Source organism: Trichomycterus rosablanca, chromosome 6 (assembly GCF_030014385.1).
Source record: "Trichomycterus rosablanca isolate fTriRos1 chromosome 6, fTriRos1.hap1, whole genome shotgun sequence".
Taxonomy (NCBI): Eukaryota; Metazoa; Chordata; class Actinopteri; order Siluriformes; family Trichomycteridae; genus Trichomycterus; species Trichomycterus rosablanca.
Window position 1 is genome coordinate 1,370,899 of NC_085993.1, and position 22,462 is coordinate 1,393,360.

The 22,462-nt window shown below is 39.9% G+C and overlaps 1 protein-coding gene across 1 annotated transcript in view; it reads left to right on the plus strand.

Moving 5' to 3' along the window:
• The first annotated feature begins 7,745 nt into the window (after positions 1 to 7,745).
• slco2a1 (solute carrier organic anion transporter family, member 2A1) overlaps positions 7,746 to 22,462 on the plus strand; it is a 33,961-nt gene continuing 19,244 nt past the window's right edge. The window contains exon 1 of the mRNA XM_062997228.1: positions 7,746 to 7,879. Within this exon, the coding sequence (XP_062853298.1) occupies positions 7,820 to 7,879 (60 nt within the window). The 5' untranslated portion in view covers positions 7,746 to 7,819. The remainder of the gene's footprint in view (positions 7,880 to 22,462) is intronic.

Consider the following 22,462-nt stretch of genomic DNA (forward strand, 5'->3'; position numbering starts at 1 on the left):
TTGCTCAAGGGCCCAACAGCAGCATCCTGGCAGTAATGGGGCTAAAACCAGCGACCTTCTGATTACTAGTCCAGTACCTTAACCACTAGGCTGCGGCTTCCCTCAGACTGAAAGGATCACACAGACGTTGCCCAACAAGCTTATGCTCAGGTGTCCAAATACTTTTGGTCACAAAGAGTACGTTAAAATGAAAGCAGTTTCACAGACAAAGTCAAAAGTATTGGGACGCCCCTTTTAATTATTAAATCTTTTATATACAGGAAATTATATCCTTTCAACGTTGCAGCAACAGTTTAAGGAAGCTCTGGTTCACCTCAGCCTCACTCAACAGCTCCGGGATGAACTGGAACACCAACTGATCAATCAAGTTGGAAGCTGAAAACACATGAATTAAATTCACTCCCCCTCCAAATGATTGAATTCAGGTGTTCCGATCACTTCCATGGCCACAGGTGTATAAAACCGAGCACCTCGGCATGCAGACTGCCTCTACACACGTTAGTGAAAGAACGGGTCGCTCTCAGGAGCTCAGTGAATTCCAGCGTGGTACCGTGATGCCACCTGTGCAACAAATCCAGTGGTGAACATGACAGGGCGGGGCAGCGGATGCTGAGGAACATAGTGCGCAGAGGTCACCAACTTTCTGCAGAGTCCATCACTACAGAGCTCCAAACTTCATGTGGCCTTCAGATGAGCTGAAGAACAGCGTGTAGAGCTTCATGGAACGGGTCTCCATGGCCGAGCAGCTGCATCCAAGCGATGGAACGTCAGCCTGTCATCGCTGCGGAGACGCCCGGCGTCCTTGCAGGTCGTCCTTCACGCGTGTCGACTCGGCGTGTACACAGATATACCGTGTTAGGATTTTCGAAGGATACCAATCTACAAGGACGTATGCACATATCTTTCAGGACCTGTCTATGTTACTACGTCACGCATCAACAACGGTCAAAACGGTCACATTATTCTGACCACCGGCTAATATCCAGAGTAACCGCCGTGTGCAGCAGATAGACGGGCTGGGAGTGACTCGATAAGGTCCCGGTAGGTTCTCACAGGTATCACACCGAAAAAAAAGAAAGAAGCGTGCAGCATTTCAGACACTTTAAAATGAGACGAATTATTTATAGAGTGTAATATTTATAATAGTAGCAGCTTCTCCCAAAGGTCTCGTGTTTCCAGATTCGTGCACCGCTCGGGTTCAGACTCGATCAGATACAGACGGTTTTCTTTAACCACTCGTTATTCCTGCTCTTTTTAAAATCTTTTTTTTCTCTCCTGATGCCAACACGTGGAAGGCACTTTGGCATCAGAGCAATGTTAAAAATAAAGGAGCGCGTGGCATCTCTCACTGATCCATAAAGATTAGAGCACAAACTGTTCTGTTTACAGGGTTTATACGCTCTTATCGTTTAATAACTCTGGCCTATCGGAGCTTATCTGATTCTGATTTATAGGGACTGGATTCAGTTTCGCTTTGCTTGACGAGTCAAAACTCGGTATGTTAAAATTATTATTATTTATTTGTTTATTAGGATTTTAACGTCTTGTTTTACACACTTTGTTCCCAACGGTTTCATGACAGGAATGGTAGTTACTCATTACACAAGATTCATCAGTTCATAAGTTTAATATCAAACACAGTCATGGACAGTTTTGCATGTCTTTGGACTGTGGGAGTAAACCCTCACAGACAGGGGGAACATGCAAACTACACACAGAAAGGACCAGGGCCGCCCCGCCTGGGAATCGAACCCATGACCGTCCTGAATCAAATAGCTGTCAGTCCGTAGAATTTTATTCAAATTGTCCTGGTACTTTATAGAGTCCACAGTGCTGTCATACATCCTACATCTAAAACTCAATAATGATAATAAAGAATAACAAAACAATTACAAAAAAATAGAAATGCTTACTGTATGAGTAAAAAAAAAAGATAATGATCATAAGTATAACAATAGTACAAAAACAACAATAGTATGAATATTTTTATTAATTATTTATATTGCATCTTTCACAAAGCAGCAGGTATAGCAGCTTTACAGGACCAAAATGGCACAAATACAATAATTAAAATAAAGAATAATAAAGAATAAGGGCAAGAATTAATTGAAAAGAAATGCGTGGGCACCCAGGTGGCACAGCGGGATATTCTGCTAACATGCCAGCGCCGAGATTCTGAACTCCTCGGTTCGAAACTCGGCGTTTCCACCGGTTGGCTGGGTGCCATCTGGCAGGCATAACTGGTAGTGCCTACAGCAGATACACTGCTTGGGCGGGACAGCCGGACTATGTGGGTGGAGTCCTCATACGTTGTGTAAGGACCCTGATTGGCAGAAGAGACGCCTGTGCAGAATGCAGGGGCGAGAAGAGGAGGGCTGTACACGTGTCCGAAGAGACGTGCTCTCCTCTGATGCAATCTGGTATCCCTCAGCTGCGGAAGACAAATTGAGTGCACTAAATCGGGAGGAAAATGCATTTAAAAAAAAAAAGCTTGATTATTAATAAATAAATGACTACACCGTAAATCAGCGTGTCACTGACGCACCAGGATTTTAAGCTACTCACGCTGGAAAGTGTCTGTGCAAACTGCTAGGACTATAAAATTATAAACGTATATTATTAAAATGCTGATCTAGAGTGACTGTAACAGATAAACACAATAATTCAGCTAAAAGAATAAAAAGGCAAGAATCACATTAAAAAGAACGTAAAAGGTGCGTCTTTTAGAGCAGGGATGTCAAACTCATTTTCACAGAGGACCACGTCTGCATCATGGTGGCCCTCAAAGCGCCGATTGTAACGTATCCTGCTGTGATTACAGTCGGACAATTTGGTGCCAGAATGCCAAATTTATTCTGTATATCTAAAACGTATATCTACATTTATATTGGCCTCCTTTACCACAGACACGCCTCATAACACAAGAGACGTACATTTCCTCCTTCTGCTTCAGTTTTCTCATCTTGTACATTTTGGGATTATGTGTAAATATTTCTCAGCGTCACTTGTTGGAAAACCGCCTCAGTGAAACGCCGATGTAGAAACACTGACATCTAGTGGTGGGATGCGAGTCTCGGTCACTTTCCGGGATGCAGTTTATGTAGGATTTTACAGGGTATTTTAAGACGATCGTACGACTTTTAAGCTCTCGTGGGCCACATAAATTGACGTCGTGGGCCTTGGGTTATATATAAATATAAGATAGATAGATTCAACTTCATTGTCATTGCTCAGTACAGGTACAAGGCAACAAAATGTAGTTAGCATCTACCAGAAGTGCAAATAGTAGCATTGTGCAAAAAACAGAGAACATCAGTAAACATATATCTATGATTAATATGAATATAAAGTTATAACTATAGCTATTTACATATATGGGATTATATCTATGTACATAGTACAATATACATAATAGCAATAATAACAATAAGCATACGAATAAAAATGGGTATGTATAATAATAATAGTAATAATAAAGGATTAGTTAGGTATACATTATAATAATAACAATGCATTATTTCCACTTTAATGGTTTTGTTGCTGTCTGTGGTGGAACTGGAACTGGGTAGGAAGACACACAGAAGGAAACCAGCACAAATTAAATACACAGGTAATAAACACCGGGTTTATGATGAGCTAATCCACTCATTAATCATTTTATTTGTCTTGTTTTGCTTTCCTCTTGTTATATATCACTCCGAACAACACTGAACCTGTAACACGTTCAAACATTCAGTAGCAGTGAGTGAACGTTAGGTTACTATGTTTGTGGTTAGATAAAAAATGCCTTTTTTTTGGCACACTAATATTAGCAATCATGGTGCACATGGTGAGCAATCAGGGAGCTTTAAAACGCCTCTCAGGAACGAAGCCATAACAAACTCCTTCAACTGGAAGTGCAAATCTCCGGACTGGTGCTCCATACAGGATTTTCACCACAGGCTCTCAGACTAATGAGAACTCATGCCGTCACTTTTGTAAGCTCAGTGAACCTTAACATAAAGAGCTACCAGCACTCGTCACAAAGCATGATGCCGTCCTCCGATGATGCCGTCCGACAGGTTAACCGAGAGTCAAGTGCCAAGTAACGTACTCATCCATCAATCAGCGCAGCAACGGAGAACACACCTGAATAGACTCACCTACTAATCATGGGATTTGTAAACATGATTCCGTTAAGTAGGACATGTTTCTGGATCAGTGTTATGGCACCAGTCCATACCACAGTGGTCAGCTTTACATGGAGTAACCTTCTGAAACAGCCAAACCATGAATGAAGGAATCCTGATTAATTTTGTGTTTTGAATGCATTTTGAAATATAGAAAGATTACTTGCTGTTCCTGAGAGTGGGGAACATGGTAAAGTACGCTAGCAGAGCTCTGGGGATCTAGGGCTTGAATCTCAGTGGTGCTGTTGGCTAGTTGGGCGATTGGCAAATGTCAGAGGAAGGCTGGGGGTCGGGGGACCGAAAAAGCCATTAGATAGTACCATTAGGCCATTTGGAAATACGCTTGTCAGTGCGCTCCAAGTGCCCATCCCAAGCCCAGATAGAATTAGGGTTATGTTAGGAAGGGCGTCTGGTGTAAACTCTGTGCCAAGTCTGGTATGTGCACCACATTTAATGTGGCAACCCCTAAATAAGGAAGCAACTGAAGGAAAAAAGAATGCCATGTACCCCAAAATACTTACAAATATCTACAGGTTTCCGGTTCCCTACCTACCGTAATGTAAAAGTCTGATGCTGTAAACGTTCCCAAATTAGTTTAGGGTTCTACATGAGACCATGAGGTGCATTTTTAGGAAAGTACTGTTCTATGTAGGGCTGCTTTGAATGTAAACATCAGCTGAGTGATATTCTGTGCATGCGGTGCTGTCGGTAGTGGTGTTACAGAACTGTATGACGAAGAGATGGCGAAAGAACTCTGTATGAAGACCGGACAGTTGGACAGAAGGTAGAAGAGCTTGTGGTGGAGGAAGGAACGGACGACGGTGCACATATAAGGAATCGGACAGAAGCGTCTAGTGCGAGCTTCTCTCCAGAACTGACGTCATTCATGAACTCGTATGTGATGCAGATCAAAAATCCTTTCGCATTCCTGGTGAACATGCCAAAACATGTTTGAGGAATGAAAACAAATCTGATACTGTAAATATAAGAGGCCACATCAAAGGCAACCTTATCAAAATAAGTTGTTGCGCCCGTATTTAGGCGTCGACACAGCGAATCTGCTCTGCAAACCAGACGTGCAGTTTTTACAAATAAATGACACTTGTGCACCTTTAATTAGGATTTATTTTATGAATTTTTAATTGAGATTAATCGCGTGCAGACATAGAAGCACAATGTGAAGTTATGCACATTTTTATTGCAAGAACGTGTTTACCAATAAAAAATTTATAAAATTATGAAATTATTACATCTAAATTGTTTTTAGAAAGCCAGCCAATGCATATATAGAGTTGTTGCCCATCTTTTAGTCAGTTATTCATAATCCTGCCACTAAAAACATTTCTAGATGCAGCACCAGTGGTGTAACTAGGAGCTCAAGGGCCTCAGTGCAAAGAAATTGGGCCCCCTCAACAAATTGCACATGCTGATAGCTGATCAGAATTAATTAAAAGTTCTCACTCAGAAGTTACACTTCAAGTCCAGATTCCTGCCTCTGGTATTTTTAATGCACAGTTTTAGTTCTTTTAATTTTACTTAACGAAAATATTGTAATACAATAATAACGACCTGGCGAGTGCAGCCAATGGGGGGGGGGGGGGGGGGGGCAGTGAGGTGAGTGGTTGAGTTCATGTCGTGGAGGACCCCGGCCCCCCCTGTAGTTACGCCCCTGTGCAACACGTATAACGTCATGTCGAATCACATTGTTAACTATGTTAAAGCGTTTATACAGTCCATTGTGATCCATTTAACAGCAGTGTTTGTAATGTTCCGTGTTCAGTTCATGAGCTTTACATCCAAAATCATCTGAAATAAAGTCAGGTAATAAAGTCTGAGCTCATTTAGCCTGTAACGTGTATCCGTGCGCTCTGACGCCCGACAAGACAAATTTGTAAAATCTAATAAGATGATATTAAAGCGTCAATTAATAACTGTAATTTTGTCTAGTGATGATTTTTCACACTTTTTGAAAACAAAAATGAGTATTTAAAATACCCGATATTTCACAGTATGTAGCAGCAGCAGCTCGAGTCATTTGTAACTCACAACCGCAGGAAAAGACGCGTGTTCTCACTATACAGTATAAACACTGTACTGTGTAAAAGCGGCGCAAATCAAAACAAAGACACATTAATGTGGCACAAACACACCTCAATAAAAATTGTTCGATTAAAAACGTTTAGGGTTGCACCTATATAAAATATAACTGGTCTTACACCGTCATAGAAACATTATCAAAATGTTTTATTTAGGCTGTTTAACATTTATTATTTTCATTCTTTATAACAATAAATCAGAACCATATTTTAGGCAAAACACCATGCATAAAGAACATCATGTACAATTTTTTCTCAATCGTGCAAACAACATTTTTACATAATCCATCTTCACACTGACATGCAGCCCCGGTTCTTGACTGCGTTGCTTAGGGGGACAGGGGGACAAAATCGATGTGCTCTGCCCACTGCGCTACTCAAACAGCGGAGTAATAAACAGGTAGTTATGCTGATATGCCTGCGCACACACAGCGTTACTAAGACTAAAAGTGAACACTACTTAAAATAATAGCCAAACACTTTCTAATTCCCACGGTAGCAGCAGTTTCCTTTTGTTTTTTACATATCGGCCTGTCTCAGTCTAATCTGCAGCATTTCTCTCCCACTGATAAAAATACGGAACAAAGAGCGTCCCGTATCAGTTCAATACAGAACACCATGTTTAGTTTCCAAATAAGGAACGATTCTGTATTTTACGGGACCCTAGGCCTCCCACGTCATTCAGTCAGATTATCACTGAATTCAGGCATCTAAGAATTTAGACATGCCCTCTTCTCAGAAGTGTAGGATTATGTAAACTATTGGTGCAATAGTTTTGTTTTCTTGTGCATTAACATTCAGTAGAAAGTGTTTGCAGGGTATCAAGTGTTTCAGTTGGAGCAACGTTGGTCTAAATCTCTATACAGGATGTAAAAGTGAATAAATCAGTGATGTGTGTCTTTGCTGATCACATTTAAAACCACAAAGCTGAAGTAAACAGATACGGTCATGAAAATGTAAACACTGGCAATTGTACTATAGCTAATTTACACAGTATAACATGGACTGCTTTTAAACACCTCAGATAAAATTGTATCACAGGGTTAGTTTTTTTTATTGTGTTATAAATCAAACCTCTTTAAACACAGACTATCATAAATTAACTCTATTTTTAATTCCAGTCAGTGTTAGCAGATTCACTGAGTCACTGCAGAACTGATTCACAGCCCGTTACCCCAAGTTCAGCTCAAAGCTCTGTTATTTTGGCGTAAATGTGACAGATTAGATTTGAAAAACTGAAACTCTAACAAACGCGCGTCGATTTTATGTTAAACAAACATTTTACATGCTCACACAGTTAAACAGACGATACTAATAAATCAAAGAAGAAGAGTCGATTCACTGAAGTGAGTCGACTCACCGAAGTGAGTCATCCTGACTCACTCGCTTTGAACACGGTGTTCGAGATCAGAGTTTATGACGTCACGATGTGTGCAATAAAAACGGAGCGGAGTGGAGAAGGGTGCATGTTCAATCTCCACTCACTCACTCACCTATTCACTCACAGTGATCCAGCTTTACACACTCTTACTGAAGGAACTTATCAGCAGAACCATGGAGATCTACACCAAAGATGTCAACAAGCCCAAATCTGCTGTATTCTGCAGCATCAAGGTAATGAACTCATATTCATTATTACTACTAATATTACTGTGGATTAATATAGGAATTTCATGATGTATAATATTTATTACAGTGTTTACATCTTACATGTGAGGTCTTTGTTCAAAGTGTCTATCAAATCTTAATACTAATACAATGCAAGTAGATTTTGCACAGTTAGTAGTGGTGCTGCGAAGCTCTAGGGTCCAGGTTTGTCTTTGTGGGGTTTGCCTTTTTCCTGTGTCTCTGTGTACTCCAAAACATGCAGGTAGATGCATTGGCTATGCAATGTATATATATATAATTTGATAGACTGACACCCTGTCCAGAGATCATGCCTTAGATCCAGTATGCAGAAAGTCCACTGAAGGAGGAACTTTAGGTATAAAAATAGATCACTTACTTAGATGTTTGTTTATCTGATGATACCCTGAAACTGAAGGTGTGTATATTCATTTTTACACATCATATCAGCCAGCTCTGGCATGAATAATAAACTTTATCACTTCCTAATGAGCCTGTAATGAGTTGATAAGTGTATCCGGCTCATGTGCACTTTATCCAACTTGAAATCCAGACAGACTCTGGTTAAAGTCTCACCTGACAGGTCCAGCTTCAGCTTTCAGTTGATCTTGTACTTTGGATCTTGTGTTTTTTAATGTAATGTAATGGCATATTTTGTGACTAGTTAGAACACACAGCTTTGTATTGTCATTTAAATTTGTGGCATATGTGGCAAAATCTATTATTTTTTGAAGTGTTTTGATTATTTAGTCCCTAAAATAGTGCAACTGCACAAATCAGCGATATCTCACAACTACCATAACACACTTCTCCCTTAAAAGTGAATGTAAACTGTATACTATAATTGAACATAGTACTGGATCTAAGAAACTACTTTAAAAAAATCCATTAAAAGAACCTTTAAACCTGTACTAAAATATATTATTAGTATGAACTTGGTCATTGAGTATGACTGCTATCTTTTGCAGGATGTACAATGTAAGGGAGGAAATCCAGTTAGACACCTACTGTGTTCTTTGATTTGTGTTTTTTAATGTAATGGCATCTTTTGTGACTAGTTAGGACACACAGCTATTTGGTGGTGTATATATGTAGCTCTGTAATGTCATTTCACTTTGTGGCATGTGGCAAAATCTATTTTTTAAGTGTTTTGATTATTTAGTCCCTAAAATAGTGCAACTGCACAAATCATTGATATCTCACAGCTACCCTAACACACTAGTCCCTTAAAAGTGAATGTAAACTGTATACTTCAATTGTACATAGTACTGGATCTAAGAATCTCATTGGTTCTTATCAGAATCAGAATCAGATTTATTGGCCAAGTATGTGGATACACAAAAGGTACAGTATCTCTCTAGTATAAATCTAGTATACAAGCAATGTACAAGTTGCAGACAATGCACAAGAAAATGAAACAACAAACACAAAATATACAAACTATAAGACTATATACATGCAATATACTGTATAGAAAATGTATGGATGTGTGCATGTATGTATGTACAGTATTCAGTAACCACTTAGACACGTCTACTGTAAAAAAAAAATAAAAAAATTCAAAGAACCATTTAAAGTTTCTGTACTAGGATATATCTAAAATTGGTTATGTACGACTGCTATCTTTGCACGATGCACAATGTAAGGGGGGAAATCCAGTTAGACACCTACTGTGTTCTTTGATTTGTCTCTTTAATAATTATTTTTTAATCTAGAACTTTACAAATGCAAGGTTTCAAGAACAACCTTGTAAAAAAGGCCACGGAGTTGCAAAGAATGTTAGTATTTTTTGTATCACAGGGTTCTTTATGTAGAAATCTGTTTGAAGAGTTTTGCAGTGGACACCAGCAGACACTAATTCATTAATTAATAATAAGACACTTAATCTAGCTTCAAACTACATCTTGTAAGCAAGAAATGCACGAAGAATGTCATTATAAACAATGTCTGGTTCGTCTCATTCCAAAATTCTGTTGTTTGATTCTGATTTATTATATCCGATGTAACATGAGGGACTCAATACAAAGCCGCCCGAGCGTTACGTCTCGAATGTTTTGTGCGCCGTCCTACCGTCAAAATATGTGAGGAATGTTTGACTTTGTCACCTTTTGTCACTCCTTCTCACACCCTGCTGATGTTTTCTTGAGATAATGCGAGTCTGCGTTATTACTTTACCTGTTTAAAGGTGTTTATGATGTTTCTGCAGTGAACCTCTAAACTATTCATTTATACCAAATCACTTAATCTCTTAATCTTGGACTTAATCTTGTAAGCAGTAGTAGATATTTATGGATTATAACATCAGTTTGTTTGTTGTTTTTGTGCTTTTCTCAGACCAGATATATTCAGTGAATGTTAAACCTTAAAGATCCTGGATGCTTCTCATCCGTCTTGCCTTTCTCTTAAAACAGTTTTACAGTCTTAAAAGTAAACAAAAATAGAATCATACAGTTAGCGTAATTCGTTGAAAGCTCATAATGTGCAACATTTGGCTGCATGTATTAAAAAAAAAACCTTAAGCTTTCAGAAAGTGCCTGTACATTAATGTATAAAATGGTATGCAGTTGTGCTAAATTGATTCCGTTCCACAATCCCAGCTTACTGACTGCCAGTAGAGACGTTGGAAACTTCAGTTGTAGAAAATGAAGTTTATCTTCAGATCAATAAGTTTATGACAAGAAAAACTCATTGGCGTGTCATCAAGCTTTCTTAATTAAATACAAGCCCAATTTCCCCAAAAAAAGCAATAAAAACATGAATCTTTGATTTGTGAATTCACTTGAATCTTAAATGACAGAAATTTAAAGAAATGACTCTTCATGTTTTGGCTGAACAAATTGTACAGTTTTAAGTTGAATGCCAGCAACACGCTTAGAGAATTTTGAAACGTTCCACAATATGTAGATGAACTGGCTCAGTCTTTGCAATTAAAGATGGGTCGTAGCACATTACTTTGTTCAAAACTCATGAAAGAATTGTCAGTTCAAAAAGAATGAAAGAATATACATAATTAAGGACAGAAAACATATACAAATACTTTAAACTGCTTCCATCGACTAGTTAAGGCCACACAGGTTAAACACGAAACCACCGGGATGAAATCGAGTGTATTTAAAACTAAGCTGTATAGAGCTGGATGCATGGTTTTTAAAACTATGTTTATAAACGATCCTTTTTAATTTCTACAACGTCTCCATTCATATAAGCGTTCATATGATTCCCTCAGCACTACCTGCTGTGTGCAGGACCTCAGTCGTATCTGGTCCAGTCGCTGGTTGGCGGCATTAAGCGCCGTCTTAAAAAACACCGTCTGCAGCCGTCAGAGGACGATTGTAGAGCTTTCAAAGAAAAGATCAAAGTTTTCCACGACCCAAATCATCCAAAGTTTGGTGATACTTCAAACTGGGACTAAACTAAAAGCTGGTTTGTTCACTGTGTAAAGCTTTGATGGTACCACAGCAGCACCAGCGCCATGCTGCACGTCTATATTGTTTCATTACGCTTCTTAATCGCGGAGATCTTGGAATAGCGTATTTCTTAGCGAGTTCAGTTAGACCGCCGCGCACTTTGCTGCGTCACTCAAAGCACGTGTGAATGCGCCGGTAACAGCGTAACACTCACCACCGTGTTTACATGGTTTAGAATGTGCAGTAAGTGTTGAGTGAATGTGGAGGTTAGAATCTGGGCTCATTCTGTCGTTACTGTACGCTGGACTTAATGAGACGTGGCTACATCTAACTGTTTTATTTCTGCTATAAGTTGAAGCTCTTTGCTTTGTGTACGGAACACCATAAACACGTGCTGCACTTGAGAATGTGATCATATGAACATAAACCCTGTTTACATTTAGTTCTGTGTTATATTATTATGCCGTACAGTTTGTTGTTAAAATAAAAGAAACTTAAATGAGATTCTAAATCACATTTTATGGAGGAAAATTAATCATTAGATTGATCGACTAATCGATAAAATAGTCTATAGATTAATCATTAGAAAAATAGTCATTAGTGGCAGCCCTAAAGCTATATGGTCAAAAGAAAGAGTGCACCCCTTATAATCACTGAGTTTAGGTGTTATACTATATAATTGTACTATAATTATAGTAATTATTTAATGATAATCACAATTTCTTGCTTCTACAATGAATTACAGATGATTAAGTGATAATAAAAGTCTAATACTCTACATGCTTTAATAATAATAGTATTTTTTATAACAGCACAGTCTGGGTTTATCATTGTAAGCGTTACCCTGCACCTCAGGGACTCAGTTTTGTTTGCGCGTTTACAATCAATTTCATCTGAACTTCGAACCCTGGCACTGGCACTGAAGTTCACTCACTGTTTAAATGCCACCAGAACTGGACTGACAAACAGCATCGGTTCATCAGAGAGGTGCTGACACACGGGACACGGGGTTACGCAAATACACCACACGGCCAAAAGTATCCGGACACCTTACCATGGGCTTGTTGGACCCCCTATTCCAAAACTGTCGCATTTATACTTAGAAAAGAGGCACTGAGAGCCTTTACTCTTTTGTGAAGGATTACACAAGATTTTGGAGTGTGCCTGTGGGAGTTATGCCTGTTCATTGAGCTCAGAACGAGAACTCCTTGTATGCCATATAGTCTGCAGTCCAAATCATCCCATTCTCCACACCAGACCTCACTCACTTTCTTAACCGCTTATCCAGTCAGGGTCGTGGGGGGTGCTGGAGGGGGTGCTGGAGTCTATCCCAGCTTTTCAATGAGCGCAAGGCACACAGTAACACCCTGGACAGGGCGCCAGTCCATCACAGGGCAGACACACACGCACACCCATTCACCTATTGGGCAATTCTCGCGGGGAGAACATGCAAACTCCGCACAGAAAGGACCAGGACCTTCTTGCTGTGAGGTAACGGTGCTACCCACCGAGCCACCGTGCCGCCCCCCACCAGACCTGTCAAACCAAACCACTGATCTGTCTTTACTGATCAAGCTTCGTGCACAAGGGGACTCTCATACAGAAGGAAAGGTAAACGGCCTTCCCTAAACTATTGCTACATACCTAAAGGCATATCCTTTATTTTACATGATTGATTTTAGACATCTGATAGGAATGGGTGTGTTTGAAATGTCTGAACTCGTACACACTGACACTACGGTTTATTTATTTGGTGCTACTCATTATTAAGTGGTGGACAAAATAACAGAAACACCAGGATTAGAATTACAGTAATTTTAGCTCCATATCTATGTAGTATCTGCATTAGGCACTTGGTTGGTGCCTGAATTGCTGGTGCACCAGCCCTAAGAACTCGAAAATAATTCATGGTTTTAAGCAATAATCGCAGGTAATAACTCACTGACAGGGAGACACGACGCTCAGCCTACAGGGTGTTCGCTAAATGCCCTATAAGTACAGACGCGGTATAGAATGTGACCCGGTCTGAACGAATGCTGTACTTGTAAGCTTTGTACTTAGACAAAAATTTATGACAGGCTACCATTTACAAACTCTTTGATATCCAGGACCAAAGCATGAGGGTGTAACCTGGTGTAAAAAGCACAAACCCTTGGACACTTGAGTAAAGGAAATAATCACCACATCTAGAATGTTTTGGATAGGTTTTTCAGTTTGGAGTATGTTGGCGTTTGGGGAAATATAATTAAAAAGGCAGCATGGAGTCAGTTGTACAGAAGCTGGTGCACCCTGTGGTGCAAACACTCTCTCCTGGTCACATTCCCAAGATTCAAGGGTCTTGTGTCGTTCCACAATCTCCAGCATCTCACCACAAACTGTCCAGAGCTTCCAAAAGGGGTTTAAGTCATTCTGGAGGAAGTGCAGCCCTATTCACTGTTAGTCTTTAGTCTTTTTATCTGATTTTATTCAGGGTGTAATGCAAACAATATTTGTTGTTTTTATGTGATATTATTGTTCTTATCTCGTCTATCCACTATCTATCTATCTATCTATCTATCTATCTATCTATCTATCTATCTATCTATCTATCTATCTATCTATCTATCTATCTATCTATCTATCTATCTATCTATCTATCTATCTATCTATCTATCTATCTATCTATCTATCTATCTATCTATCTATCTAACACAAACGTCCATCATCTAAGGATCTTAAATCAGAAAACGTTGAGCCTAAATTAAATAACGTTTCTTACATTTACTTTGACTTTTATTTGATTGCAGACAGGATGAACCCAAAATATTTCATGTGTTAACATGTTCCAAAAAAAAGTTGATACGGGGAAAATTTCAGGGCGGTTAAAAAAAAACTAAATCCTGGCCGATCAGGTGGAACAGCAGTAAAAACACACGCTGGAACCAGAGTTGGGATCTGGAATACATCGTATCGAATCTCGGCTCTGCCTGCCGGCTAAGGCTGAGCGGCCACATGAACAACGATTGGCCTGTTGTTCAGATATGGGCGGGACTAAGCCGCATTGGGTCTCTCCCGTAACTAATGATGGCCAGAGGATCTGCATATTTCTCCCTCTACAGAGCAAAATATCATTAAACCATTCAAGGAATTTGAAGGTCATTTTAATTGTGGTATGCTTCCTCTCTACTGGTCCTGACCCCCGCTCCGATTGAGGAGAGCGAGTGTCACACGCCCCCTCTGACACGTGAGCAGTACCCGACTGCATCTTTTCACCTGCACGAGGCGAGTTCATATGCGGATCAGCTTTGTGTACGGAGAGCCACACCCTGAGCACCATTAATCCTCGACTCTGTGCAGACGCCACAATCAGCCAGCAGAGGTCGTAATTGCATGAGTAATGCTGATGAGGTCTCTATCCGACTCCCTACCTGGATGAAGAACAGCCAATCGTTGTTCATATAGCCGCCCAGCCCAGCCGGATGGCAGAGCTGATATACGATACGATGTGTTTGAAATCCCAGCTCTGGTGTGCTAGCGTATTTTACCGCTGCGCCACCTGAGCAGCAAGTACGCAAACCCAAGCTAAACACTAAGATCTCCGATCCCTCAGACGCACCGCTTCAAGATTTTACTAAAGTGGTAAATGCTTTACCGTCCCAACTTAATTTGGAATGTGTTGCAGAACTGAAATGCTGTAATGGATGTGTATTAATTTAAACAACGACAGAACATGAAATATCTTGGATTCAGTCTGTCTGCAATCAAATAAAAGTCAACGTCAATGTAGGAAACTCTGCATTCTTCTATTTATTTGCATATTCCACACCGTCCCAACTTTTTCTCTGATCTGTACGCAGTACGCAGCGTCGGGTCCAAATTCGCACTTAGCCCGAGCATTGTTTTGCTGCAGGGTTCCAGACTGAGCGGCGGTCTGTTTACATCCAAATCTCTGCTGCCTATGGGGGGTTACGCCTCATCTTCTGCCTTTCATACCTCATACACACACACACACACACACACACACACATTTGAAACGCGTCCAGAAATGCTGTACGGGGTAAAAATCCTGCGCTCGGCATCCACGCCCGCGGCGTCTCTGGGTTTATATAAGAACCTGCTGAAGACGGGAGCTCATTTAGCACCGTAGGTGGTTATTAATCTGGCCTCGTCCATGTGTGTGTAGTTGGGTGTGAAAACACGTGTGGTTAATAATGTGTTTATAACCTGCGAGTACGTTTAAGGATTTAGTGTGCACATGTTCCGCGAGGTGTTTACAGAGCTGATTAGGAACGCCGCTGGAACAGGATGTTCAGTCTGCCGCCCTAATTCAAACTGTTGTTTCGGAGGCCTGTATGGAAGTTTAGGATTAACAGTGAAAAGCCAGCTGAAGCGTCCAACGTATAGAAAGGTATGGCCAAAATGTGTCCGTTTAATTAATGAAGCATCTGTAAGGTCAGACAATTTAATTGGAAAACCAGGTTTCATGTAATTGGTGGCACCATGGCCATGTGTATAAAGTCGGGGTTTAAATATTTGACAAATGCATCAATAACCATCTAACTATGTTATTAAACTTTAATAATAAATAAGCAGCTACGTTTTAACAAGACGACTAACAAACACATTTATAATCAGATCATCTTATTACTTTTAATTCAGCGTCAAATCAGCCCTGAACAATAATAACAACAAATAACATAGTTCATCAGTGGAGCTGTTTCACCAGAATGTGGCGCTATCGCAGCGTTACTATAACCGCTATGTTAGTACGAGCGTTTGAGAGCTCCACTTATTTGTTATTATTATTGTTCAGGGCTGAACGCTGAATTGAAAGTAATGAGATGATCTGATTATAAATGTGTTTGTTAGTCGTCTTGTTAAAACGTAGCTGCTTATTTATTATTAAAGTTTAATAACACAGTTAGATGGTTACTGATGCATTTGTCAAATATTTAAACCCCGACTTTATACACACTGCCATGGTGCGGCCAATTACATATTATTACATGGCCCATGCTGCCATTCTGCCAAGCGTCCTCTTTCTTGAAAACCAAAATATGGTCACCCTAGTCAGCAGTTAGGAGAGGTGTCCAGATATTTTTGGCTATATGAAGCACATCTACACTGTGCGACAAGCTGCAGTTCCTTCTGACATCAGATTTGACAAACAAACATTTGAGCTGAGTGCAGAAAATCATTAGCCAGGATTCATTGTGGAAACACTGATAACATTCCTCACCCCACCTACATTTTTTGGGAGGCTGGCATACGTAAAACCTGCGCCCTTCAGGTACAGATGTGGGCGTGGCACACGTGGGTTACAGGTCAGTCCTGGACTGCATTTATGAACAGTAGCTGGAAACCCGACCGTCTTTCTTCAAACTTCAAAGACAGTTTGCTATACGGCCAAAAGTATGTGGACGCCCGAATATGAAGTTCCCCACCTTGCAGCATTAACAGCCTCCACTCTTGTAATCTGGCTTTCCACAAGTCTTGGGCAGATTTTGCAGAAATTTTTGCAGATTTAGTCAGATGAAGTGAATTTAAGGTCAGGCACTGCAAAATCCAAACGCTCCAATATTCATACCAGAGATTTTTAATAAGGGTTCAGGTCCGGGCTTAGTGTGCACCACTGACTTGGGAACTTATCATCTATTTTAAATAATCAGTTTTACACATCAAAACAACGTAATAATTTGTAAAATAGTGTATATTATATGCATTAAGGTTTTATTAGTATTTAACTTGGTGCTACAGCATTCTAATCATTTACTACTGATTATGATTGGCTATTTTGACTGTCCTCATGAGTGGCCCCGTCCCTTCTTTGTTATCTGTGTTTTTATCTGCACTGTGTGTGTTGTTTGCACTCGTGTTCCATGTTTTGTCCTGGTCCTGGTCCCGGTCCTGGAGGAACGTTTTTTTCATTTCGGCACAGAGCTGAAATACTGAAATGACAACGAAGCCTCTTGAATCTTGAATCAAGCGAGTTTTAGATCTGAGTGAGATAAATGTTTTTTTGAAGCTTATCGTTGATCAAATGAAGAGAAAATCAGAACGAGTTTGTTTTCTTGAAGCAGTGATGCACTTTTAACTGTGGAACGTGTCACTCGTTATTTAGGAGCTTCTAATTTTTTTATCCTGTACTTGTTATTTTCTGTGATGAAGTATTAGGGCCACTGTAATTCATTTGTGAGAATGAAGTTGAAATGATTAAAAAAAAAACATGGAAATGATTACAAAATTAAAGTTGATTTGGAGAATATGGTATAGAAATATTTTGTGAGTGAAGTGGAAATAATTTAAGAATAAATTTGAAATATTTTGGAGAATAAAGTTTAAATAATTTGTAGAATAAACGAAATGATTTAAATAATAAAATTAAAATGATTTAGAGAATGAAGTTAAAATTTGAAGAATAAATTTGAAATATTTTGGAAAAAAGAGGAAATTATGTGGTAAATAAAATTAAAATAATTTGTAGAATGAAATTAAAATGATTTGCAGAATAAAGTTAAAATAATCTGGAGAATAAAATGTAAATAATTTGGAAAATAAAATTGAAATATTTTGTAGAATAAAATTGAAGTAATTTAGAGAATATAATTGAAATGCTTCAGAGAATATAATTGAAATGCTTCAGAGAATAAAATTGAAAACATTTGGAGAATAAAATTGAAATAATTTGGAGAATAACGTCATAATGATTTAAATAAAAAAGTCGTAATATTATGGACACTGGTTTTGCTCTGTACAGAAGCCTGGACGAATCGGAACGTCTCAGCTCAGACGCCTTGACCTGAGAGTTGTGCTTCAACAAACGAGACTCCGAGTTCGTCCGGTTCTTTCTCCTAAATAATCTCAGTTAATTATAAAGTGGTTCCGTATATTAATGACACACTGATACTGATGTGCAGGAGATCGAGCTTCTTTATGAGTGACACTGATACGAGTCCTCGACGTCCCTCATTTTAACACCAGGAGGAATCACGACCAAAATATTCAACTTTATTCTACATATTATTTTCACTTTATTGTCTATATTATTATTTTAATTTTACTCTCCAAATCAATTTCATTTTATTCTACAAATTATTTCAGTTTTATTCTCAGATTTATTTCAATTTTATTCTAAAAATAATTTCAATTTTGTTCTACAAATAATTTCAATTTTATTCTAAAAATTATTTCAATTTTATTCTCCAAATTATTTCAATTTTATTCTCTAAATTATTTTAATTTTATTCTCCAAATTATTTCAATTTTATTCTCCAAATAAAAGTTTATATGGTAAATAAATTGTGGCCCTAATACTTCATTATAATTTTCATATTTTTAGCACCTCAACAGATTATTAATGTTTTATAGAATAAATTTGGTCCCTGGTCCCGGCCCTGTTATCCCCCTCTCAGGTGAACTTTGTCCTTCTGGAGAATATTTACTCTCACTGCTGTTCTGCCCAGTTACAGCCAGTTGTGCTGCTCACTATTTAAACATTTTTAACCAACCAGGTTGAATTAGTGCACTGGTAATCGGGTATATCCAAATTGGGATGATAAAGAGTTAAATGTGAACAGCGTCACTTTTAGCTTCCACTGTCCGTTATTTATTATTCTGTGTTCAGGAAGTCCTACAGGTGTCCGGCACGGTCACTCCCTAATCCCTAAGATATACAAGTAGACAAGGATCTCACCGCAGAGTTCTCATGCAGCCCTTCCACTCATTCTTTCCTCTCAGCGGGGGGTCCGGGTGCTTCACAATGGTTACGCGGATGAACTGACAACAAATGCGCTGCAATCCTGAGGGAGAGACTGCAGGGCGAGTGGATGGGTCCTAAAACCTATTCAAGTTATGTTTCCTGAGTTATTCCCTCAAAAAAATCCATCAACTGCTGTCATCTTTTAACTGATCAGGCACAAATTCCCACACACAGACACACTTCAAAGTCTCGTGAGACGCTTCTCAGAGGAGCGGCTGCTGTTCTAGCTGAAAAGATCACACAGAGGACGCTCTATTCTAATACAGTTTGTTTTTTTAAATGGGACGTTCAGCATCCTCACGCTCAGGAGTCCAATTTAAAGATCTAAACAAACAGTGTGAATCTGATCTGAACCTGCATCAGTGTGGAATAAGCGTCAGATCCAGGGTTACAGCTCCACATGTATCTGTGTTTATCTGGATTCTCCTCCCTGTTTCACTTTTAAACTTGTGTTACAGCTCCAGCTTCTGAGAAATGGTGAGAATCAGAATCAGCTTCTCCCAGAGTCTAAAACGCTTCTGGTTCAGAATAAAGCTTAACGTGGTTTAATGTAGTAAAAGAAGGAGACAGGAGCACTAAACTTCTCTTCATTATTACTGCTCATAAGTTCCTCCACTAATCACATTCCTCACTCGCTGTTTTACTACAATAAGTCACGCTAAGTTTTGTGCACCGCCGTCACACTTCATAGGAAATAACGGCACAGCGGCGCAAAAGCGGTTTTATCACTTCTCATGTGAATGCGCCGGTGCTAAACGGAATACTGTATTCCAAGATCAAGCATCTCCACCATTAAGAAGCTTCAGGAAACAATAAAGAAGTAAAACTAAAGTGCAGCTTTATTGTATTTTTATTGATGTGTAACTGTTAGTAATTGTATTTCAGTGTGTTTATATTATATTTGTGTTATTTTTAGTGTTTAAGTGTCAAAAACAACCTCATTATTTTACATGAGACTAAAATATCTGCAGCTCCACGGGACCATGGACGCATTAACAGGTTTCTCAAACATCCTTATGGGGAAAAATACCTTGAAACTCAACGTCTTTAAAACTCAACACCACTCCCAGAACCGACTGACGTCCAGTTTTAAGGTAGCGTTGTAATTGGAAAAAGATAGGTTTGAAAAGGATAGTAAAAGCCTCTATTCGGAACTGTTAAACCTAAAATAAAGAAATACTGGAGTCATGAATCTCACTTCCTGAGTTCGTTAAAAGCAAAACTCCTGCAAGATAAGAACAGGTTGAGGTCACTGTGTTCTTCAAAAATTAAAAGGAGGGTATATGACCTGCATGCAGCCCTTAGCGGAACCGTTTTTCACCCATGCATTCTGCACAGTCATCTCTTTATCTGCTAATCAGGGTCCTTACACAGCATTTAAAGACCCCACCCAAATAGTCAGGTCATCCCGCCCTAGCAGAACCGTGGCTGCTGCAGGTACTGCCAATTATGCCCGCTAATTGGCGCCCATCTAGAGTTACGAACCGAGGAGTTTTTCGACCATGACAATAGCTGGGCATAGAAACAAAAACGTTGCGGTCTCAGGATAAAACAAAGGTCTAACCCTTACCCCAATCGAACCCCCTTCCTCTAAACCTAGCCCCAACCTCAACCCTAACCACAACCCATGCCCCATACGTACCCCAACCTAACCTATCCCCTTTCCCAACCCAAATCCTAACCCATTTCTTACCTTAACCTTTACCTTAACACAACCCTCAATCCAATATCAATCCTAAACCAGAATTTCAACCCTAACCCCCCATTTCAACCTTTATTCCTACATTTATCCTTACCCTAACCTCGACCCCAACCCATCTTCCCCCATTCCACCCCATTACCTTCCCATAGAATTTTGTTGTTGTTGGATGTTTCACTTACCTTAACATCTGACTCCCACTCTGCAGTCGTCAGAGTCCACCTTGATCCTGTTCCATGTGAAAACGAGAAGAAACATAACTCAAACCAAAAGATATTTTAACCCTTACCTAACCTTAACCCTAACCTTAACCCTAACCTTAACCTTAACCCTAACCCTAACCCTGTGTTACTCAGAGTGTTAAATGATTCTCAGAAATGCTCAGTAGATTTCGTCCCAGCACACAAACCACAGATCCATTTCTTTTCCTTTATGCTAACTGCCAAACAGCACTGGACACACGCTAAACCTCCAGTAAGCTACTGGAACTATTAAGGTGCTTGTTGTTTGGTTTATGGGTTGCTGGCAGGCACGTTGAGTCTCTTCTCTTGTTCTTCAAAGTGTTTCTGAACTTCTTTGATGGGTCTGTTGTGCCTGTGTTTTTTTTTTAAAAACCAGTATGTAACTGGGCTTCAACTGGTGTGTTAGTGGTGTGTACAAACCTGTGCTAGCTACCTAGTCTAGTCTAGAAAGTGGTTCTGACTCTGTGACAAAGATATCGGCATAAATTGCTTAATACATTTATTATAATTTTCTTTCAGCTGTCCCAGTATTTAGGCATTAATACTGTCGCAACCTTCCTGTTTCTATAGGGTTCAGGACCTGCGCTTAACAAGTGCACCTCCCAATGGCTTGGCTGTTTTGGCCAAACCGTGATATACAGTATATAGAGAAACCCCCACCTGGAGCGAATTAACGCTCATAAGGCACAGGTGATCATCCTCATCTGCGCCTCCGTGCCCCCTCTGCTAGCCAAAATAGCAACACCTAATGTGGCTCACTGCTGAAATCCTTCAGCAGCTGCAACGTTGTGAGTCTGGTGGGGATTGGGAGGCCCTGCATTGGTTTGGTTTAGACATCCTTAGACATTACTCGTAGCACCTCTAAGATTGGAGCGCTGGATCTACACATGCATGGTATTTGTTTATATTTAGTAAACAAGTTGAAGCTTGTAACCATCACTACCCTTATAGATATGCTTCAAGGGGACAAACTGTACTGTTTATATGAAACCGTCACATACAGTGATCAACAACTCACGTCTCAGCTTACGCCTCCTATTAAAAGCTGTATAAACAGAGCAGCAGCGTTTAAAATAAATACTTTATTTAGGCCGGCCGTGCCAGAGCAAGTCTGGATTGTTTCGGAGGCACCGGGGTTTCGTTCTTTCTAATCGCCCGAGGCTCAGACTGACACAGTAGACAGTTTATCTCTGCAGAACTTGCGCCATAAGCACCCATCATAGGTTCAGCGGGCGCCCTATAGGGTCCCCACATAAAACCCCGTGCGTGCCGCAGCCGGCAGCCTCGTCGGCGTGTAATTCTCCTGAAGCGAGGCGGCACATCTCGGCGGCGATGACACCTGTACTTATCGCTCATTGTGCGGTTAAAGCTGATCTTTCGGAGGCCCGGGGTGAACGCCGACCGCACACGTTTGCTCTCTTTTGTGATGGAGTGATTGTGCAAATAACTGGCAGAGTCTTGGAGCGACACCAGGACGGAGCGCCG